Raw genomic sequence first — 20357 nt, 5'->3', positions numbered from 1 at the left:
ACCCCCGCAGGGGAGAGGCAGGGAAGCACAGTGGTGAAGAAGCTGGGCTCTGGGGGTGGACCCCCAAGATCACCTCTCGGACCCTCCATTTGATGGCGCTGTCGTCTTATGCAAACACACGCCCTCTCCGCACCCATGCTGTTAGGGGAACGCTAGGAGCTTACCGCACAGGAAGTCTCGCGAGGAATCAACGTGAGCGCGACATTCAGCACAGCGCCAGGCACATAACAGGCGCCTGGCAGGTGCTGCGTGTTACAACCATTCTTCTGTGACTGCACACACCGGAAGCTAGCAATGTGCTTCCAGATATTTAGCTTAAGGAAATCAGGGACATGGGGTGCCTGGGTGGCGCGGTCGGTTGGGCATCCGACTCTGTTTCGGCTCAGGTCATGATCTCACAGTTCATGAGTTCGAGCCCTGCATCGGGTTCTGCTCTGACAGATTGGGATCCTCTCTCTCCTCCTCTTTGTCTCTCCTATGCTCTCTTTCTCTCTCTCTCAAAATAAAGAAGCCTAAAAAAAAGTCACTTCTTCAAAAAACAAAAATAAAAAAACACAAACCTCTTTAATAATAAAATACCCCCTTTTTTAAAAACCAGAGGCCTCTGGGGTCACTTCTCAAGAGCAAAGGTCCCCCATGTCTGCCTCCTGCAACCAAGTCTTCCCTCCAGGCCAGCCTCCGCCCACAGCACGACAGGCCAGCAAGGATCCAGCAAGGACAGTTCGATGTCCTCCAACCGCCCAGCGGGGACAGGAAGGACTGTGGAGTCTTCAAGTTTATCTCCCAAGCCAAACACGTCCCTCTGCCTACCCCAGCCCGGCACCCCTGCCGTGCACACTCACTGTCGGAGAAGCTGGCGCCCCTCCTTCCACACCAGCGGGCTGTTCTCCAGGGTGACCGACTCCATGGGGCCATTGGAAACTGGAGAGTGGAGACAAAGGAGACAGGCTGTCTTGGGGTGCTGTCACGTACCCATCACCTCCTCCCCCTTCCTCATCCTCAAGCCCTAATGAGTCACTATCGGGTCACTGTCACAGGTCCTATTGAGTCCCTACCTGACGGCGTCTGAAACCTACTACCCTCTCCCCTCCACGCCCTCTACTCTCCTTGTTATTTTCCTACATGGGAATCCGATCCTGTTCGGAGAGCGTATATAGAGCAGGCTCTGTACTTCAAATCCGGTTCTGCCATGTTCCGGCTGTGTGCCACTGAGCAGGCTGCTTTACATCTCTGAGCCTCAGTTTCCTCTTCTGAGAAAATCAGTTAATAACGGTAGCACCTACCTCTCGGGATCCTCGTGAGGATTAAATGAGACCGTCTGTTTATTTTATTAACTACTCACTCGGCATCAACCAGGCTCCTGACTGGGCACCTGGGTGACATCAGTGACCAAGACCCCTGCCCTGTGGAGCTCCTGTCCTGGTAGGCGGGGTCTGACATAAATAACAGCATCGCTGTTCACGCGGCACCGAAGGCCTTGCTGGGTCGCCCAGCTGGTCGCCTCCACTACCCCCACACCACTTGTGCCAGTCTCACCCAGTAACTCCCTGTCCCCTAACACACCCTCCTCCACATCGTCGTGCTTCTGTACACGCGTCCCTCTACCTGGCACACCTGCCCTCCTTACCTGTTGGTGAACAGAGCCCTCTTCCAGGGAGCTTAGAACATTAGGGACACTGTCTGTCGGTTTCACGGAGGGATGGCAGGCAGGACAGGCCTTCCTCACTCTCCACCTCGCTATCCACCACCCTCCCCACTCTGGGGCCCTGCAGAGCAGCCCACGAAGAGGGGCGCTGAGAGTGAGGTTCAAGCCCTCCCCAGCCCCCCACTCGGCCAAGTCTGCTTCCTGTGGAGCGAAGTAAGAAAGAGGCGACCCCACTCTGCGCCACAACGTCACGTTCAGGGTTGTTGGGAACGGGGGGCGCAAGTAGGGTGGATCTGACGGTGGGTACCTTGTTCTGCCAGTTCTGGCTTCTTCTCCCCCTGGTTCAGGTCCGTCCCGAACTTCAACTTGTGATACTTGGCCCTAAAAGAGCAAAATGATTACTGGAGGACAGATGCAGAAGAGCGGACTGGGCCAGCACTCACCTCAGGCGCCCCAGATTCCAGGGTCCCCCCAGCCCACTCTCCTACCGCCCCCACCCCGGCCTTCAGGAAGCAGCGCTGGTGGGAGAGGCACCACACGCGGCGTTGAGAGGGACCCACTCTTCGGAGTCAGGCAGACGGGGGAGCCACCCCGGCTCCAGGAGACCCCGAAGAAGTCCTCACCCTCTGGAAGCCTCACCTGGACCCATTAGGCGGGAGGAAGGGGAACGAGGCGGTGAGCATCGGGCAGGGGCCGCCGCCACTATGAAAACCGTTAGCAGCCGTTATCCTGAACTCCACCTACGGCGCCCTCTTCTGTCCCCCCCACTGGAACCACACGGCGGTGGGCGATGGGGAAGAGAATGCCAGGCTCCAAACCTCCCTCAGCCGGAAGGCAAGCGGCCGGCCTCCTGAGCCTCCATCCGGGCCTGACTTCAGAAGGCAGGATTCCAGGGCAGCAGGGCTCACCTTTCCTGCTTCAGCGCATACTCCAACATCTTGATCCGTCGCACCAGGTCTGTCTTGAGGTTCTCTTGCCCTTTCCTTTCTCCCTGGAGGAAGGCTACCTGAGCCTGGGGGGATAGGAGGGAACGGGAAGGCAGCAGGGCTCAGGCTCACTGATGTGCGTCCCTCGCTCACACAGGGACAGTCAGCGCCAGCCCCTACCCCCACAATGACATGCAGCAGCCACTTCCTCAGGCGTGAAGGCCCCGAGCCAGGGTTCAATGGAGCAGCGACAGGGCATGCTGGATCTGTTTCCAGAGTCCCCTGCCATGTGACCCACCGTGAAAGAGCTGAGGAGGAGTCTTTAACCCTTGCAATTAAAATGGGGCCAGCTCGGGCCTAACGTGGCCCCTGCCTTTGGGGGAGAAGCCGGACCGGGGACGAAGGCGGGGGAGGTAGGCATGAGGAGCCCCGGGCTCCTTCTCCCCCACCCTAAGGCAGGTGCTGTCCCCTACAGTGCTGGTGGAGGTGGCGTCTCACTATTTCTACCAGAGCATCTGTCTCTGGGAGGCGTAGGAAGCTACTTCTGGAGCTTAGGGACAAGAGTGGGTGGCTCAGCTCAGCTCCCGCTCCAATGCAAAAGCTTTACCACCCAACCCCCACCGTGGGGACCACGCGTCCCACCGGAGTCTGCCCAGGGTGAGCGAGACATGCCACAGACATGACCCAGGGCCCCTGCCAACCACTTCACACCGTCTGCTGGCATGGGCTACCCCAGTCTGCTCTGGTCTGTCAACAGGTCTTTTGGAGACACTGGGCCAACGGCCTTCGAGGCAGGATCCTGGCCCCTGACCATGTTCCAGAAGTCCTGTGCCAAAGCCCTGAGAGCAGGGCTCAACCCTGGCTTCTCCCCAAGTGCTCCACTGTGACAGGCTGGGACAGCCTGAGCTCCAGGCCGGGCTCGGCCACTTACTTGCTGCATGATCTTAGGCAGGTCACCGGCCTTCTCTGAGCCTCCATTTCCCCTTCTAGAAAATGGGGCTCACGAGAGTGCCTGCCCCTCATGTGTTAAGTTCTTCTCAGTCCGAGGCCTAGCACAGAAGAAGGGCTAATAAATGCCAGCTCCTACCTATTATTTTTATTCTCCCTGTCCGTTCTTCCGCAACGCTGAAATGGGCCCAGCTCCTTAAGGGAGTGAAAAGCCCTCTGAGACCCAAGCCCCACTGAGCGGAGAGGTCTGTGGCTTACAGGCCTCCTGCCCCACAGGCGGCTGCGTCGTCTTCGCAGCCGTTCCCCAAACACCACGTGCTTGCTGGAGGACGTCAGTGACTCCACCAGAAGCCCCGGGTCTGGCCACAGACCCCTCTTCCAGGCCATGACCGTTCTCAAAGCCCTGCTCCAGGACTGTAAGTTTCAGTAGCCTCTCGGACGCCCGCCCCCCACGGCTCTCCCTCTCCTTGGGGCTCCAAGGGCCATGACCTATCTGCCCTGTGCACTTGGCAGTGCAGCACAGCCCATGCCCACAAGCCAACTATCGCCTCTGTCGGGCTCCAGGGACCAGGTCTTTCCCTCAGGTTAGCTGAGAACTGAGCAGGTGCTAAGTAATGCCCGGCACTGGCTGAGAACCAGGGAAACAGGCACGCTCATATTCCGCTGGTGGGGTCATAAATCGACGCACCCTTCCTGGAGGGCAATTTGGCCATGTTTATACAAATGTCAAACGCACATTCCCTTTGTCCCGACAGGTCCACTTCCAGGGATGTAGCTAGCCTACAGCTGTAAGTGCAACGTAGGCTTCTTTCTGAGAGAATAAAAAAGGATGTATGTGCATTGACATAAAACAAGGGTTTCACGTGCTCACCCGTTGACACCAATACCTACTGAGCTCCAACCAAGTATCAGATACAGCTACAGACAGAGAACAGCACTAAACACGAGGAGACGTGTGTTACAGAGGGGAGGGGACAAATAACAAACAGATCGCTATATGTCACCAGACACACTATGGGGGGAAAAAATCCTCCGTCCATTGAAGGAATGGGACTCCCCACCCCGCCCTTGTGAACACTGTTTTCGCTCTACGTTTTAAATTAACACAGGGGCGCCTGGGTGGCTCAGTCTATTGAGCATCCAACTCCGGCTCAGGTCGTGATCTCACGGTTCACGGGTTCGGGCCCCACATCAGGCTCTGTGCTGACAGCTCAGAGCCCGGAGCCTGCTTCAGATTCTGTGTCTCCCTCTCTCCACCCCTCTCCTGCTCACACTCTGTCTCTCTCAAAAGTAAACAAACGTTAAATCAACACATACATACGTAAATATCTAAGGCTAGACAGGCGGACTCTCGTGGGATCACCATCTTGGAAGTCTGAAATGTCTGTCCTTTGTGTATCTTCTCGGTCACCCAAGTCTGCCCTGTCCCGTCTATTTTAGAAGGTGGGGGAGAGAGGTGGAGAAGAAAAGGTCGATCACCAAACACAAGCCCTGAGTTACCTCCTCACCGTCCTCCCTACCCTCTGTGGCCTCCACAGCGAGTGTTCTGGTTCCCAGGGCCAGTACAGCCTGCTGAGAGCCTCCATTCATTCCAACATCCAGCACCTGTGACAGCCTGTGACAGCCAGGTCCTGCATGAGGCATTCGTCTGAGTGGTTCCTGGCCCCACAGAGCTCCCAGTGCAGCACAGGAGACAGGCAGGAGCATCGACAACCGACACACGATTTGACTGGGGCCACGGTGAGGAAGCAAAGGGTGTTATGGGACAAGGGACGCCCAACCCGTTTCTGGGGTCAAGATGCACAGTTCAGCCAAGACCCGAAGGCTGTCAGAAGTCAGCCAGGGGAGTAGAGTGGCTGCTGGAAGAGGGCAGAGACAAGATCTGTGCCCACAAGCCAACTGTCACCTCTGTCCTGCTCTAGGGACCAGGTCTCGCCCTCAGGTTAGCTGAGAACTGAGCACGTACATGCTAAGTAATGCCTGGACTGGCCAAGAACCGGGGACACAGGCACACTTGTATCCCGCTGGTGGGGTCATAAATTGAGGCCAGTGTGGCCACATCAGAATGTGCAACGGGGTTCGTGAAGAAAGGCAGAGAGGCTTGTAGGCCCGAGAAAGGACCGCAGACCAAGCTAGGGTTCGTAGGTTGTCCTAAGAGCACAGGGGAAGCCATGGAAAGGTTTCAAACAAAGGAGAGATGGGATCAGTGCATGTTACAAAGGTAATTCCAGCTATACTGTGGAGAACTGAACTGATGGTCTGGGGGGAGGGGCATGCCCACACAACTGAAGGCCAGTCACAGGAGGCAGTCCCAGAAACGCCAGGGAGAAATGACAGTGGCTCAGACTAGATGGGGGTGCTGGGTTAGTGGATCTGAGGTGCTAAGGAGGCAGGACTGATGACACAGGTGACCTCAGTCTGTGGGGGGAGAAAGGGAAGTCAAGAACGTGCCAGACCCTCACACGTGCTCAGCCTGGCCCCTGTATCTCCTTGTTACCACCACGTCAAGTCCTAATTATGGTGTAAGAACCTGGCTCAGCCCACTCTGCTCCGCTGTCCCTTCCCCAGTTCCTCTGGCAAAGGGAGGAGAGAGAGAACCACAAACATGTGGTTGAAGCCCCGAACCAACTCAACGGAATCCCATGGAAAGGGGAAGTGTCAGGGGCCAGTCCCTCCTACCTCTGAAAATGCCGGCAGCCAGTGCTGTCTGTCCTACCCGAGTGCCGTGGTAGGCCGGCAGGTAAGCCCAGGATCTGGAAGTTTCTCTACCCACCACATCCACCCACTGCCACTCCCTCTGGCCCGACTGTTAGAACACCCCCTCCCCCACCCCAGATCCGTGCCCAAACTCGGCTGCCACCTCTCCTGCGGCTGCTCCCCCTTTCCAGCCAGGCAGCGCGGAAAAGGCTTCCCGGGAGCCTCAGCATCTCAATCCTCCCAGGAGCTGGTGCCCGGCTTCCTGTCCCAGCCCCCCGTCCTGTGTGCTCCCCTTCTGGACCCACCTAGCCCTGTGTCTCCTGCACTCCTCCTTCCCAAGCTGCACGGGCTCCTCGCAGGGAGGACACGCCCCCCCCCCCATCCGTCGGAGCCCCTAGTGAGGCTGGAAGTGGGGAGCGGCCAGTTCCACACCTTCCCTGCTGCCACACTCCCCACTTCTCCCCCTCGCTGCTCCTAAGTGGGCATCCAGCTGAGAGTCCCCTGAGAGGTTCCTCCTGTCCTCAAGCAGCTCCCCTCCCCAGAGGTGCCATGGGTCGATAAGCGATAGGGTTTGTATGTGACCACTCGTGCTTACTTTACCCTGAGTCGACTTACCCTAAATTCGCAACACACGTTATCTACAAAACACAAATATTTGCGACTTCAACTTACGTTTTCATTAAAATATTTTATGCTTTCTTGAAACGATCACTGTGCTTCAAGCAGAGGCACCCCATCAAGTACCCAGCTTGCGTGTGAACGTGTACACGGTTCTCTGCAGCCTCCTGTGCACACCCGCCTCCTCTGTTAGCCTGGAAGTTTCTGAAGGGCAGGAACCGCGCTGCCTGCCTCTCAGAATCCCCCACCTGACAAAGTCCTGCGTCTCGTCAGACCACATCCGTGCCACCTCCCTGCTCCAATCCTTGGGTGCCTCCTGGCAGGACCACACGAGGGGCTGCCTCGTCTAGCGCACACTGATGCTCAGCAGGTCCTGTGCCAGGAGCAGCTGTAGCTCAGCTATCTGGAGAAAAGGCATTCAGGGCTCCTCGCAAAAGTCTGACACAGCACAGGCCTTAAAGGACCTCACGGGAGGGAGAAGTCACACTTCTGTAAGCAAGCGGTAAGTGTTCCGGGCACAGGTATGCAAAAAAAAGGTGCTGCTATTGGGGGTGTGACCGCGGGGTAACCTGGCAGAACCCATCACCGTCTCATAAGCGTATCTATTCTATCATCCCATCCACCTGCCCTGCAAAGATAGTCACCGCCGCCATTTCTGAAGGAAAAACTGGAAACAGGCTAAAACCTGTCCACAAGGTCATCTAAAGGAGGAATGGTGCAAACATCCAGCCCAACGTAGTTATCAAAAGTAACAAGAGCGCTCTCTGTGCTGATAGGAAAGGAACATCAAGACACAGAGACTGTGAAAAAAGTCACAAAACGATACGTGTAATAGACCTTGCATATCACACAGGGCAGAGCTGAACTACTTTCACAGCAGTAACAGTTTCAGGGGAGAGCAGGGAAAGGACAAGAGGGGGACTTTCCCCTCTCACTCGTAAGTACACACTTATATACGTGCATATACACACACGCAAACACTCCTGAGATCTGTGCGCTTTTACTAACGGGATGGAACAAACAGCAAACAAAAGTACAAAGTAAGTTAACGCCGCAGCCTAGACCTGGGAGAGCCTAAATGGGTCCTGTCCGTGAGTTCCTGCCAAGAGCCACTGAGGGAGGGAATAAACAGAACTCTTCTCTCGTTTGTCACAAATACGGGACAGTGGTAGGGTGGGTGCCGTAGGGTGCACCCGCATGCGGTCCCAGAGACCAAAATGCAATCCCAGGTCTGCCTATGACTGTTTGGATGATCCCGAGGAGGCCACTGGGCTTCCTGGGAACAGTTTCCTCATCTGTACTGGACAGCAGAGAGGTACAGAGCATGTGCTTTTAAAAGCCCATAGACCAGCCCTTCCACCCACAGGCTGTGATCCTAGATCAATCACTGAGTGTCCTAGAGCCTCCCTTTCCTTTTGGGATTCTTTTCTCAAATAGGGTGGTGGGGGTAATGCTATTACCTACCCTTGCTGAATGCTGCAAGGATTAAAAGATACCATGTCTCCAGCTAAAGTGCTTCATACAGGCCTGGCACCTCCTATGTGCTCACTAAACAGCAGCTGGCATCAGTTTCGCAGTAAGCTGAATGAGGGCAATGACCCTGGCCCTGTCTACATAATGGGGTATTGAGATCTGATGAGAGATGTAGGCTGGGGAAGAGCTCCGGAAACTGAGAATCAAACCCAAAAGTGAGGGGTGCTTACATAAGGATTCCTCTCCCACCTCAGTGCCGAGCCCCAGCTACCACACAGCTAAGATCCCTCCCTAGGGGTGGGAGAATTGCGGAACGCTCTCTTTATTCATCCTCTGGACAGAATTCCAATCAGTTATTTGGGTCCCCACAGCCACTGGACGGGAAAACAGTGAGCCGGAAGGAGAGAGATGGGCGGCCAGAAGTAGGCACCGGCTCCTGCTAATTCTACCCCAGCCCAGGAACCCTCAGAATCCTTGCTGCCCATCCCCGGATTCCTTCATATCCCCACAACTCTGCCGCCCCAGCTCCGCTCTGCGGAGCGCTCAGCGAGCGGACCCGCACTTCTCAAGGTCACGTAACCCGGGCCAATTCCTCAAGCTCTCCCAAACATCATCCCTGGGCACATCCCTCTCCCAAACGACTCCACAAACCATGGGGTCCTCTCCCTGGAAACTTCCACAAACATACCTCCACCCGGGGTCCTTCTGAGATGCTTCTTCTATGCTGTCTACCCGCTGTGCAAAAATGCGCCCCCTGCCATCTTCCAGGTGCCCCTGGACTCCTCCCCCCTGTCCCCGTCCCAGGTCCCCTTATCTCCACGTTGGACGCCAGCGCCCTCCAGTCCAGGGTTCTCCGCCGGACATCTGCACACACCTCCCGTCTCAAACCCCCCCTCCTCCCGCCCCCTCCCCCACACCCACTCACTCCCAAAACTAGAGTTTCCGCTCCGCAGCTCTTCCATACAGGCTCCCAGGGCAAGTCCTGGCCCTGTCCATGCTTCTGTCCCCGGGGACGCCTCCCTGCACTGTTCAGCCACACAGGCCAGGCCTCCCCAAAGTTCCCTCCTGAGAGGGAAGGGCACACATCTTCCTCCTGGACCCCTCGAGGCTCTCCTCTCATCCCGAGTCCGCATACAGCCGTCTTTTCGTTTCGCCTCCACCGTCCAAACAATCCGAAACACACCCCGTCCCAGGCTCCCTGACTTCCTCTTCCTACGCAGGCCGGTTCCCCGCTCGTTCCACTCTGGCCCTCGGCGGCTCCCACGTCCCCCCCCCCCCCCCCCCCGACCTCCGCTCTCTCCCCTCCAAACCCCATCAGGCTCCACCTCCAACCCTCACCTGGTCGGGGACGGAGGTGGGAACCCCGGGGCACCCTTCGGGCTTCCGCCCACTCCCAACAAGAACCCCCCCCCCCAACTCCTCCCACCACCCTCCGCTCAGTTCTCCTGGGCTCCCCTCAGGGCCCGAGGCCCCTCTCCCGGGAACCCGTCTGCCGGTCCGCTCGCTCCCACTCCCGCTCGCAGCCGGGTCCGATGCCCTGCGCGCCTCCTCTCGGCCGGCCCCGGTCGGGCTCTCCCGCCCCCTCCCGCCTCGAGCCGCCGGGTGCCTCAGGAGCCCCCTCGGACGGCCCCTCTCTCGGTCTCCGGGCCGGTCGCGGTCCCCTCCCGCCCCCCCGGCCGTCCCGGCGGCCATTGCTCCAAGATGGCGGCGGCGGCGGCGGCGGGTGAGGCCGGGCCGGGCCGGGCGGGGGGTCGGGGGTCCCGGGGCGGCGCTCACCTGCAGCTCGGCGCGCTCGGCCTCCCAGCGGGCCTTCTCCGCTTCGAAGCGCGCCCACTCGTGCTGGATAAAGTGCAGGATCCCGGGCAGGCTCAGGGGCTCGGGCCCCGCTGAAGGCCCCGGGCTGCCTCCGCCGCCGCCTCCCTTACCGGCCGGGCCGGGCCCCGGGGCAGCGGCAGAGGCCGGGGCCGCCCCCGTCGGGCCGGGGCCCGCGCCGGAGCCGAGCGGGCGGCAGGAGGAGGCGGCGGCGGCGACCGCGGCGGCCGCTCGCTCCTCCATCATGGAGGCCCCGGGGCCGGCCCGCGCGCCCGCTGTGCCTCGCGCGCCTGCGCGGCCGGACCCCCCCCCCCCCACCCCCCGCGCGCGCACCGCCCGCGCGCGCGCTTGGCGGGGGCCGGGGGGGCCGGTGATGGGAACGAGGCCCGGCGCGCGCCTCGCCCACCCGGGTCGACCCCGAAAGCGCGCGCGCGCGCGCGGGTGGGCGGGAGGGGGCGGGACGGAAGCGCGCACCTCGAGGAAAGCTCGAGAGACCCAGGCCCAGCGCGAGGGGCGCCCCTAGGAAAAGCAGGACTTTGGGAGGGGCCGTTTCCTGCCCCTTCGCCCCAAAGAAAGATTCTAACCCCCTCCAGACCCAAATGCCACTCTCCTGGACAAACAGTGTCAGAGAGAAAGGGCGACCACCAAGGGTGATTTCTGCGATGGCCCCAACCTCTCTGATTCCTGGCCGGGGTCGGTAGTCATGGTAACCCTTCCGCGGTCTGGAACCCTCCCCCTTTGTAGTTATGAATTCCCAAACCTGCCCTGTCACTGGACTTGGGGAAGGTTGCTAAGGTAACCTAAGCCCCTGGTGGTCCTTCTGCCCCCACCCTCATTCGGTTACTATGGCAACCTCACCTAGCACTCAGGTAGCAAGGACCCCAGCCCCAAGGACACTGCTGAGAGAACACCTCTTTCCCAACCCCTCCCCCTAGCCGCCCAGCTGGCATTACCATGGTAACCGGCTCCCCCCCTCTTTCTCGTCGTGGGAGGCCTGTGGCCCAAACCAACCAGGTGTTTTTATTTAGAGGAGAAGATGCTCTGCGGAGGACTAGTTGCTATGGTTACAGGGCCTGGACCAGGAGGTGGAGACGGGCAAGGTCAAGCCCTGGTTACTATGGTAACAAGAGCAGCCCCACCTCCCACCCCCCCCACCCCCCCCTTCCAGGGACCCTAGGAACCAGGCCCACCAAGGCAGGGGATGTTTTAGGATTGTGTCTCAGGATGGAGTGTGTCTAGGGAAGGCGTTGTCACGGTAACAGCTCTGGTCACTTCTAGCCCCACCTCTCTGGACACATTCATAAGAAAGGGATGGTTATAGGTCGCTGTGGTAAGTGACATGCTTCCCACCCACTCCTGAGACACTCCAGGCGGTGCCTGAGCTTATGGAACTTCAAGAAAAAGGATTCTCTGACCTTCTCGCTGCCACTTCTGTAGGTAAGATGAAGCCGTACTCTCTTGTGCAAAATTGGCTGATTTGGGGTTTTCTGGTCCTTGTTCCCTCAGTGGTGCATTTGAGCTGGTCTGGAACCGCCCACCGGGAGCTCCCACCGCAGCCTAGGAGGTAAGAAGTCCCACAGTGTCACCAGCACTCAGGTGGAAATCGCCCTTCTCCCCAAAGCCGTTCCTACATATCGCTCATTTTCTTCGCCTGCCACATTCGCACCCCGCAGATGCAGCAGCTAAGACTCAGTCCAGATCAGAGCTCAGGCCGGGTGAACCTAGGCCTGAAGGGAATCTGGATCCACGGACACTTGTTTGATGGGCACGGAGAGACACAAAGTCTCCTCTTCACTGTCCTCTCCTTCCCTGACCCCCTTTCCTCTGCCACACCCCCTGCTGGTCTCCTGACCTATCTGTAAGTTGTGAGTGTGGTTTTTGTCTGCTTACCTCTGGAGGGCCTGCCCAGTGACTGCCTTGATCTTTCCGAGTCCCCAGAAGAGTTAATGGGTTAAAGTACGGAATATGCCATATTCAGCTTTGAAAGCACCTGCAGAATGTTCGCTGAGGGTGGACAGAGAGCTGGGCTGTCTTGAGTGGACCCGAGAGGGATAGCAGAGTTTATTGGTTGAAAACAATAAACTGGACAAAGACCCTGGACAAAACTCGCCAGGCTTGGGAGTCACATCTGGGTCCACCATCTCCCAGCTGTGTGACCTTGAACGAGTGACTTCGCTTCTCTGTGCTGCAGTTTTCCTCATCTCTAAATGTGATCAGAACTTGAAGAGCAAACAAGTTCCTATGTGTAAAGTGCTTAGAAAGGGGCCTGGCGAATCACGATTGGCTAGAATCGTTGATAGTATCATCCTGATGGGACTCAGAGAAAGAACATTCGCACCTTCAAAATCATCATTTCATCCACTTTGCCTCGATAAAGGAGATTTGAGCCCTCATAGTTGGGGAAGCCAAGAGCAACCTAGTCAGGGGGCTGGATGATTCCTTTCTCTTTCTTCTCTGGTGCCTTCGCTTGCTCGTCTGTCATACTCACTGGTCTCTGAGGACCCCATTTCTGTCCTCTGTCCGGCTGGGCACCTTGGGGCCTAGAGTCAGCCAGACAGAGCATTCCAAGAGCCAGGGCCTGAGAAGTAGAGACCTGAGTTCTCCATGGTTTCTATCTCTGAGCCCCACGTTCCCCATCTGAACACCTAGACTCAGTCATTGGTGCCACACAAACTTCTTAAGCACCTGCTATGTGTCAGGCACCGAGCTGTGCCCTGAGTATACATCAGGGAACAAAATAATAAGTGAAATCTACGTGATAACGATGAGGGGAGAAAACGCAGGGATGGGTGGGGCGCACGAAATACGTGGGTGACGGGGAGATGCATTTTGAGAAAGAAAAGCCAAAGAGAGGGCTCACTGGACAGGTGACATTTGAGGAGAGGCCCGAAGGCCAGGAGGGAGGAGCCATGTGGAGACCTGGGGATGAGCTTCCGGGCAGAAGGAGCAGCTGATCTTTGGCCGTGGTGTCCCGGATGTATTTGAACGCCGGTGTTCGGCGGCGAGCGCGGCTGGAGCTAAGAGTGGGAGGGGGTGCAGGATTAGACAGAGCCCAGGGGGCCCCGGTAAAGACTCGGCTTTTCCCTTGAGTGAGTTGTGGGCCACAGAAGGGTCTGAGCAGACGCAGGACGGGATCTAATTTGAGTTTTAACAGGATGCCTCTGGGCGCTGAGTGGGGAACAGACTGTTGGGAGATGCGGGCAGAGCAGGATGATGGTCTCTTTTTAGAATCTTCAGAAGGTTCCGAAACTATCCGTGGTCTCTCCTGTGCTTCTATGTACATAAGCTCTAAGCGTCTAAGATTTTTTTTTTTTTTTTAATTTTTTTTTTTTTTTTTCAACGTTTATTTTATTTTTGGGACAGAGAGAGACAGAGCATGAACGGGGGAGGGACAGAGAGAGAGGGAGACACAGAATCGGAAACAGGCTCCAGGCTCCGAGCCATCAGCCCAGAGCCCGACGCGGGGCTCGAACTCACGGACCGTGAGATCGTGACCTGGCTGAAGTCGGACGCTTAACTGACTGCGCCACCCAGGTGCCCCTAAGCGTCTAAGATTTTTAAGACCCCGAAGATTCTGTGGTTCCAAAGTCTCCTCCCCCACCCCCCCACCCCCCCCCAGTAATGTGAGGTCAGGGTTGCTGTCTGTCTTTGTGTGCCATGTGTCCACTGCTGTGTCCCCAGTGCCTCAGACAGTGCCTGGCACGTTGTAGGAGTTCCACAAACAGAGGGAGGGACTGAAGGAAGGAAGAATCAATCTAAGATCCAGAAGGCAATTCCAAGGTTCTAAAACTTAAGTTGTTAGGGCGCCTCGGTGGCTCAGTCAATTAAGTGTCCGACTTTGGCTCAGGTCACGATCTCAGAGTTTGTGAGTTCAAGCCCCGCATCAGGTTCTCTGCCATCAGTGCAGAGCGCACTTTAGATCCCCTCTCTCTCTCTCTCTATCAAAAAATAAACACAAAAATAAAAGTTGCTCTCAAAGTGCAACTTGGATTCTTAAGTGTCAGCCGAGATGGGTCAGAGAAGGGGAAACCGGCCTGGGATGGGTGAAGAGAGATAGGAGCCTATTCCCGGTAGGAGATAGAGAGGGAAGAGGCAGAAAGACTCAGGCCACATAGTGCAGAGTTTGGCTTCAGGAACCTGAGGCATGGGGGGCCCAGGGAGGACTTCTGACCCAGCCTGGGGTTCGGGGAGGGCTTCCTGGGGGAGGAGCCATCAGAGCTGAGGCCTAAAGCTTAAGTAGGCGTTCTCCAGGAGAAAAGAGGCATGGGGAGGAGGGGTGTTTGGGAGGAGAAGCAGAAGGAACAGAATGTCCAAAGGCTTAGAAATAAGATCTGTTTGAGACGAAGGCCAAGGTGGCTTAGGCACAGAGTCTGACACATGGCAGGAGACGGGGCTGGACCCGGTGGGCCAGCAAGGGACAGGTCACCCAAGAGCTCGTGGAACGTTGTAAGAAACTTAAACTTTCTCCTCGGGTTACGGAAGAGCCATGGCAGGTTCGGACCAGGGAGGGAGAGGTCAGGTTTGTGCTTTATGAAAACCTCTCTGGCTGCCACGAGGAGGGGATTTAGTCAGGAGACCAGGGAAGGGGGCCTGGGTGGCTCAGTCGGTTGAGTTCACGTCATGATCTTGCATTTGAGGGTTCAAGGCCCACATCAGGCTCTCTGCTGTCAGTACAGAGCCCGCTTCAGATCCTCAGTCTCCCTCTCTCTGCCCCTCCTCCGCTTCACACATGCTCGCTCCGTCTCAAAAATAAATAAAAACATTAAAAAAAAAAAAAAAAAAAAAGGAGACCGGGGAGGCTGAGGGGAGATCTGGGTGGACCCGGGCCCAAGGGGGAGCTTTGGTCAGAAGTATTTAGGTGGGTGGGAAGATTAGCTGAGTCTCTGATGTCACCCTTCCCGGGAGGAGTAGAAACCCATGGAAATCCCTCGTGGAAAAACATTCTGAGTATTTACTCCTGTGCCGGAGACCAGCCAGAGCTTCAAAGTTGTGCGGGGCACAGGGAGACAGCGCCACCTGGAGGTTGCCTAGGAGTGCGGCCAATGAATGAAGAGTGGGCGTGCCCTACCTCCCCAGCCTCTTTTGGGCTGTCCCACTCCCCTTAAAAAAAAAAAAAAAAAAAAAAAAAAAAAAATTCTAGGGGGACCTGGGTGACTCCGTCTGTTAAGTGGCTGACTCTTGATTTCGGCTCAGGTCGTGATCTCATGCTTCGTGAGTTCAAGCCCCCTGTCAGGCTCTGTGCTGACAGCAAGAGCCTGCTTGGGATTGCCTGTCTCTGTCTCTGTCCCTCCCCTGCTCATGCTCTCTCAACAAACAAACATTTAAAAAATTTTTAGTTGTGGGGGCCCCTGGGTGGCTCAGTCGGTGAAGCATCCGACTTCAGCTCAGGTCGCGATCTCACAGTTCCTGAGTTGGAACCCCACGTCGGGCTCTGTGCAGACAGCTCAGAGCCCGGAGCCTGATTCAGATTCTATGTCTCCCTCTCTCTCTGCCCCTGCCCTGTTCGCGCTCTCTCTCAAAAGTAAACATTAAAAAAAAATTTTGAGTTGTAATAAAATACACAAAGCAAAATTTATCATCTAAACAATTTTTTTTCATTTTTTACATTTATTTGTTTTTGAGAGACAGAGAGAGACAGAGCATGAGCAAGGGAGGGGCAGAGAGAGAGGGAGACACAGAATCCGAAGCAGGCTCTGGGCTCTGAGCTGTCAGCACAGAGCTCGACACCTGAGCCGAAGTCGGACGCTTAACCGACTGAGCCACCCAGGCACCCTTCATCTAAACAATTCTTAAGCGCATAGTTCAGTAGTGTTGTATATATTCGACATTATTGTGCAGTTTCCAGAACTTTCTCAATCTTGCAAAACTGGAAATCTATACCCATTAAACAACTCCATTTCACCCTCCTCACGGCCCCTGGCAACCACCTTTCTACTTTCTGGCTCTAGGAATTTGTTTGTTAAGTTTATTTATTTTGAGAGAGAGCGAGCACGGAGGAGGGGCAGAGAGAGAGAAGAGACAGAACACCAAGCAGGCTCTGTGCTGACAGCACAGAGCCGGATGTGGGACTCGAGCCCATGAACCGTGAGATCATGACCTGAGCCGAAATCAAGAGTCTGATGCTTAATGGACCGAGCCAGGCAGGCGCCCCTATGTTTCTAGGAGTGTGATCCAGTCCGTGGTGGTTGTTTAATTTAATGAGTAGGCAGTATTAAAAATTGGGATAATTCTGATTTAAGAAAACATTTCTAGCTTTTCTTGCAAAACCAAACCAATCTGGCCGACCATCAGATGACCAGATGGCACAGGAGTTGAGGAAGTGAGAAGGGGACGGTGGGGGAGGGGCTCGGTGCCCATGCTGCAGCCTCCCCCTGCAGCCCGGACAGGGTGTGAGAGGGACAGGAGAGAGAGATCAGGAGGGGCTTCCTGGGTGGAGCAGAAGGTGCAGCCTGGGCTCGGGGATGGAGTTGGGCATTTCTAATCGAACCCAAAACAGAATGAGAGGTCGACAAAGAAAAGGATAAGGAATAGGTGGGATTGAACAAGGAAGAAGGGAAGGTGAATCACTTGATAAAAACTTGCTAAGCACCAGGTCCCGTGCTGGGTGGAACGTGGGACCCAGCAGTGATCGAGACCAGCTCAGGGCGGGCCCTCATGGGTCTCACGATCCAGTGGGAGGATGCAGACCTGTCCCCACGCAGTAATGACGTAGAGTGGTGGACTAGGGTGGGAGAACCCAAGGAGCTGAAGGAGCCCAGAGGGGGGTGGATGGGAAGTCAGAGAGGGCTTCCTGGAGGAGGGCAAGTCAGAGCTGACACTACACAGAGAAAGGGCTGGGAGAGAAGGGCAATGCTGAGGATTAAGGAGGTCTGGTGAGGAGGTTTCTGACAACCAGCTCCAGCCTCCCCTTTCATTCTCCCTCCCCAGGATGCCCTGGAGGCCCAGCTAGGGCCCGACTTTGGCCCCATGCGGCTCACCCGCTGCCAGGCTGTCCTGGCAGCCGCCATCACGCTCAACCTCCTGGTCCTCTTCTATGTCTCGTGGCTACAGCACCAGCCCAGGAACTCCCGGGCCCGGGGTCCCCGCCGTGGAGCTGCCGCCGGCCCCCGCGTCACCGTCCTGGTGCGCGAGTTCGAGGCCTTCGACAACGCGGTGCCAGAGCTGGTGGACTCCTTCCTGCAACAGGACGCAGCCCAGCCGGTGGTGGTGGCCGCCGACACGCTCCCCTACCCACCCCTGGCCCTGCCCCGGGTTCCCAACGTTCGTCTGGCGCTACTCCAGCCCGCCCTGGACCGGCCCGCCGCCGCCTCGCGCCCCGAGACCTATGTAGCCACCGAGTTCGTGGCCCTGGTGCCCGACGGGGCTAGGGCCGAGGTGCCGGGCCAGCTGGAGCACATGGTGGAGGTGCTCCGGGCCGGAGGCGCACGCCTGGTGGCCGCCCCCGTCGCCTCCGCCAACCCCGCCCGCTGCCTGGCCCTGAACGTCAGCCTGCGCGAGTGGACCGCCCGCTACGGCCCCGCCCCGTCCGCGCCCCGCTGCGACGCCCTGGACGGAGACGCCGTGGTGCTCCTGCGCGCCCGCGACCTCTTCAACCTGTCGGCGCCCCTGGCCCGGCCGGTGGGCACCGGCCTCTTCCTGCAGACGGCGCTCCGCGGCTGGGCCGTGCGGCTGCTGGACCTGCCGTTCGGCGCGGCGCGCCTGCCCCCGCTGGCCACGGCCCACGCGCGCTGGAAGGCGGAGCGCGAGGGGCGCGCGCGGCGGGCGGCGCTGCTGCGCGCGCTGGGCATCCGCCTGGTGAGCGGGGAGGGCGGGCGGCTCGAGTGGTTCGGCTGCGGCAAGGAGACGCCGCGCTGCTTCGGGACGGTGGTGGGCGACACGCCGGCCTACCTGTACGAGCAGCGCTGGACGCCGCCGTGCTGCCTGCGCGCGCTGCGCGAGACCGCCCGCTACGTGGTGGGCGTGCTGGAGGCGGCGGGCGTGCGCTACTGGCTGGAGGGCGGCTCGCTGCTGGGGGCCGCCCGCCACGGGGACATCATCCCGTGGGACTACGACGTGGACCTGGGCATCTACCTGGAGGACGTGGGCAACTGCGAGCAGCTGCGCGGCGCCGAGGCGGGCTCGGTGGTGGACGAGCGCGGCTTCGTGTGGGAGAAGGCCGTGGAGGGCGACTTCTTCCGCGTGCAGTACAGCGAGAGCAACCATCTGCACGTGGACCTGTGGCCTTTCTACCCCCGCAACGGGGTCATGACCAAGGACACGTGGCTGGACCACCGGCAGGATGTCGAGTTCCCCGAACACTTCCTGCAGCCTCTCGTGCCCCTGCCCTTCGCTGGCTTCGTGGCGCAGGCGCCTAACAACTACCGTCGCTTCCTGGAGCTCAAGTTCGGCCCCGGGGTCATCGAGAACCCCGAGTACCCCAACCCGTCACTCCTGAGTTTGGCGGGAAGCGGCTGAGGCTCCAGCGGCCGCTCCTGGGGTCGGGAGAAGAACGCTCAGGCGCGGGGAGCTGGCCTTTGCTTTGGCGCCGCTGGCGTTTGGTGGGCGGGCCGGCGATGCCCAGCTGCCCTGCAGGGCCCAGCACAGGCCCGGACGTCGAGGACCTACGCTGCCCAAGATTTCCGAGAGCGTGGGCTTTATTCAGAGCACGGACAGTTTTTGTAAAGAGGAAAGCGTGTGGGTTCTGGGCTGGACTGCCGCGACCAAAACCCCAGCTCTACCACTTGCGACTTAGGTGGGCCCGGGCGACTGTCCCAGCTTCTCTGTGCCTCAGTTTCTTCCGGGATTCAATGAGCGCCCTCTGTCCAGCTCACAGTCCGTGGGGCACTTGGTTGCTGGGGCTGCTTCCGCCACCAGAGGGCGCCGTTGTCCTGCTGTGGGGCCAAGGCGCCGGTAAGCCTGTCCCCTCCGTGGTTCTGTAGCTTTCCTGACTCTTGAGTCTTAGGCCTCTCTAGTCCCCTGTGTCTTGCAGCACCGGAGAACTATCGCCCTTCGGGAGCCCCGGGAGGTGCATGCTGCTCTTGACCTCCTCTTCCAGAGGAGGGAACAGGCTCAGAGCCCTGAGCTGCAGCTATGGTTAAGAACCGGGTCCTGGATGCCGGCCCCACTCCATGTTAACGGTGTTACCTCATGATTTCAGCTCTCTGCACCTGTTAGCCCACGGCAAGGCCGGATTAACAGTCGTCATAACTCACATTACCCAGCACATACCGTGTGCCAGGCATCCTTCTCAGTATTTCACACAGATTCACTGATTTATGTCTCACCCCCAGGTCCTGAGGTGAGAGCTGCTATTATTTCCATTTTACGGGAGAGCAAACTGAGGCTAGAATGGTAAAGCCATTTGCCCAAGGTCAGACAGCTTGGGAAGTGACCGAGCAGGGACTTGAACCCAGGCAGTCAGTCTGGAGCCCACACAGAAGTTGGATACTATGCCCCTCTCTGTGGTACCGCTCTGCCTCTCCGAAACTCTGCTTTGCACCTAAGAAATGGAGGTGACTGGGTGCTGGGTGGCACTTGAGTGGTAAAGGGGTCAGGAATCAAGGCTGGGGTTGGCTCCTGGCTTGGCCACTGATTTTCCTGGTCATCTTAGGCAAGTCACGGCCTCCCTGAACCTATAGGTCGGGTGTGGGGGATCGATGTCATTGCAGACACATGAAGCCCTTGGAGGAGGAGACCTCACAGGCCAGCAAGAGGGAAGACGAATGCGAATTTGTCCCAGTCTCCTGAGACTCAGATGTCCAAAGCCTGACTTCTTAGAACACAGCCTCTGTTTTTAGCCACTGAACCCGCAAATGGCCCCGAGACTGTTGGGTTTCCGTGGAGCGTTTGGGAAACATACGGGGATGATTTGGGGTGATCACGGGGTGCTCCTGGCTCTCCAGAGCCACGGCCCAGGGATGGAGACGTCCCATAATATGCAGGGCGTCTCCACCTAATAAAACATCGTCTCTTGTCACATGCGGTTTTGAAATGCGCCACAGGGCATTCGTGAAGGATGTGTGATGTCTAAAACCTTTTGTAACAGGCACAGTAATATAAATTAATATATAAGTTAATGTATGCATCCGTCTATTTAAATATTTCTTTTTGATTCTCTAAAGAATGGAAACGATCCCTCTCTATATACATATTTCTTTAAGTTGTTTGCCAGGAACATAAGCTGAAGCTCACATCGTTCTTAATCGTTGCAATGATTTTGTTTTATTTAGAAACTTATTTAGAAATTGTTGGTGTGATTT

At 57.5% G+C, this 20357-nt stretch overlaps 2 protein-coding genes across 6 annotated transcripts in view; one reads left to right on the top strand and one right to left on the bottom strand.

The window, feature by feature from the left end:
- The window catches only part of STRN4 (striatin 4), a 26516-nt gene extending 16151 nt beyond the window's left edge, over positions 1 to 10365 (bottom strand). For 3 of the 4 annotated variants that reach the window (XM_042917891.1, XM_042917892.1, XM_042917893.1), the window contains exons 1-4: positions 10084 to 10365; positions 2554 to 2657; positions 1953 to 2026; positions 843 to 921 (exon numbers count right to left, since the gene is read on the bottom strand). In XM_042917891.1, coding sequence (XP_042773825.1) covers positions 843 to 921; positions 1953 to 2026; positions 2554 to 2657; positions 10084 to 10365 — 539 coding nt within the window. Of the gene's footprint in view, positions 1 to 842; positions 922 to 1952; positions 2027 to 2553; positions 2658 to 3502; positions 3616 to 10083 lie in introns of those variants that run through there. The other variant, XM_042917894.1, reaches the window with a different exon arrangement.
- Positions 9997 to 20357, top strand: LOC122207710 (fukutin related protein). 2 transcript variants are annotated; one of them, XM_042917895.1, is made up of 3 exons: positions 9997 to 10030; positions 11626 to 11683; positions 17047 to 20357. In XM_042917895.1, the coding sequence occupies exon 3, from the start codon at positions 17086 to 17088 to the stop codon at positions 18571 to 18573; it is 1488 nt and encodes a 495-aa protein (XP_042773829.1). In that variant the 5' UTR covers positions 9997 to 10030; positions 11626 to 11683; positions 17047 to 17085; the 3' UTR covers positions 18574 to 20357. The 2 variants fall into 2 exon arrangements, with proteins under 2 accessions (XP_042773829.1, XP_042773830.1); XM_042917896.1 differs by lacking the exon at positions 9997 to 10030 and adding an exon at positions 10606 to 10812.

This window comes from Panthera leo, chromosome E2 (genome assembly GCF_018350215.1).
Source record: "Panthera leo isolate Ple1 chromosome E2, P.leo_Ple1_pat1.1, whole genome shotgun sequence".
NCBI classification, from domain to species: Eukaryota; Metazoa; Chordata; class Mammalia; order Carnivora; family Felidae; genus Panthera; species Panthera leo.
This window is presented reverse-complemented; position numbering and strand designations above follow the sequence as displayed.

Bases quoted from the DNA above. Each gene is read 5' to 3' on its own strand.
- LOC122207710 (XM_042917895.1), top strand. From the start codon at position 17,086: ATGCGGCTCACCCGCTGCCAGGCTGTCCTGGCAGCCGCCATCACGCTC.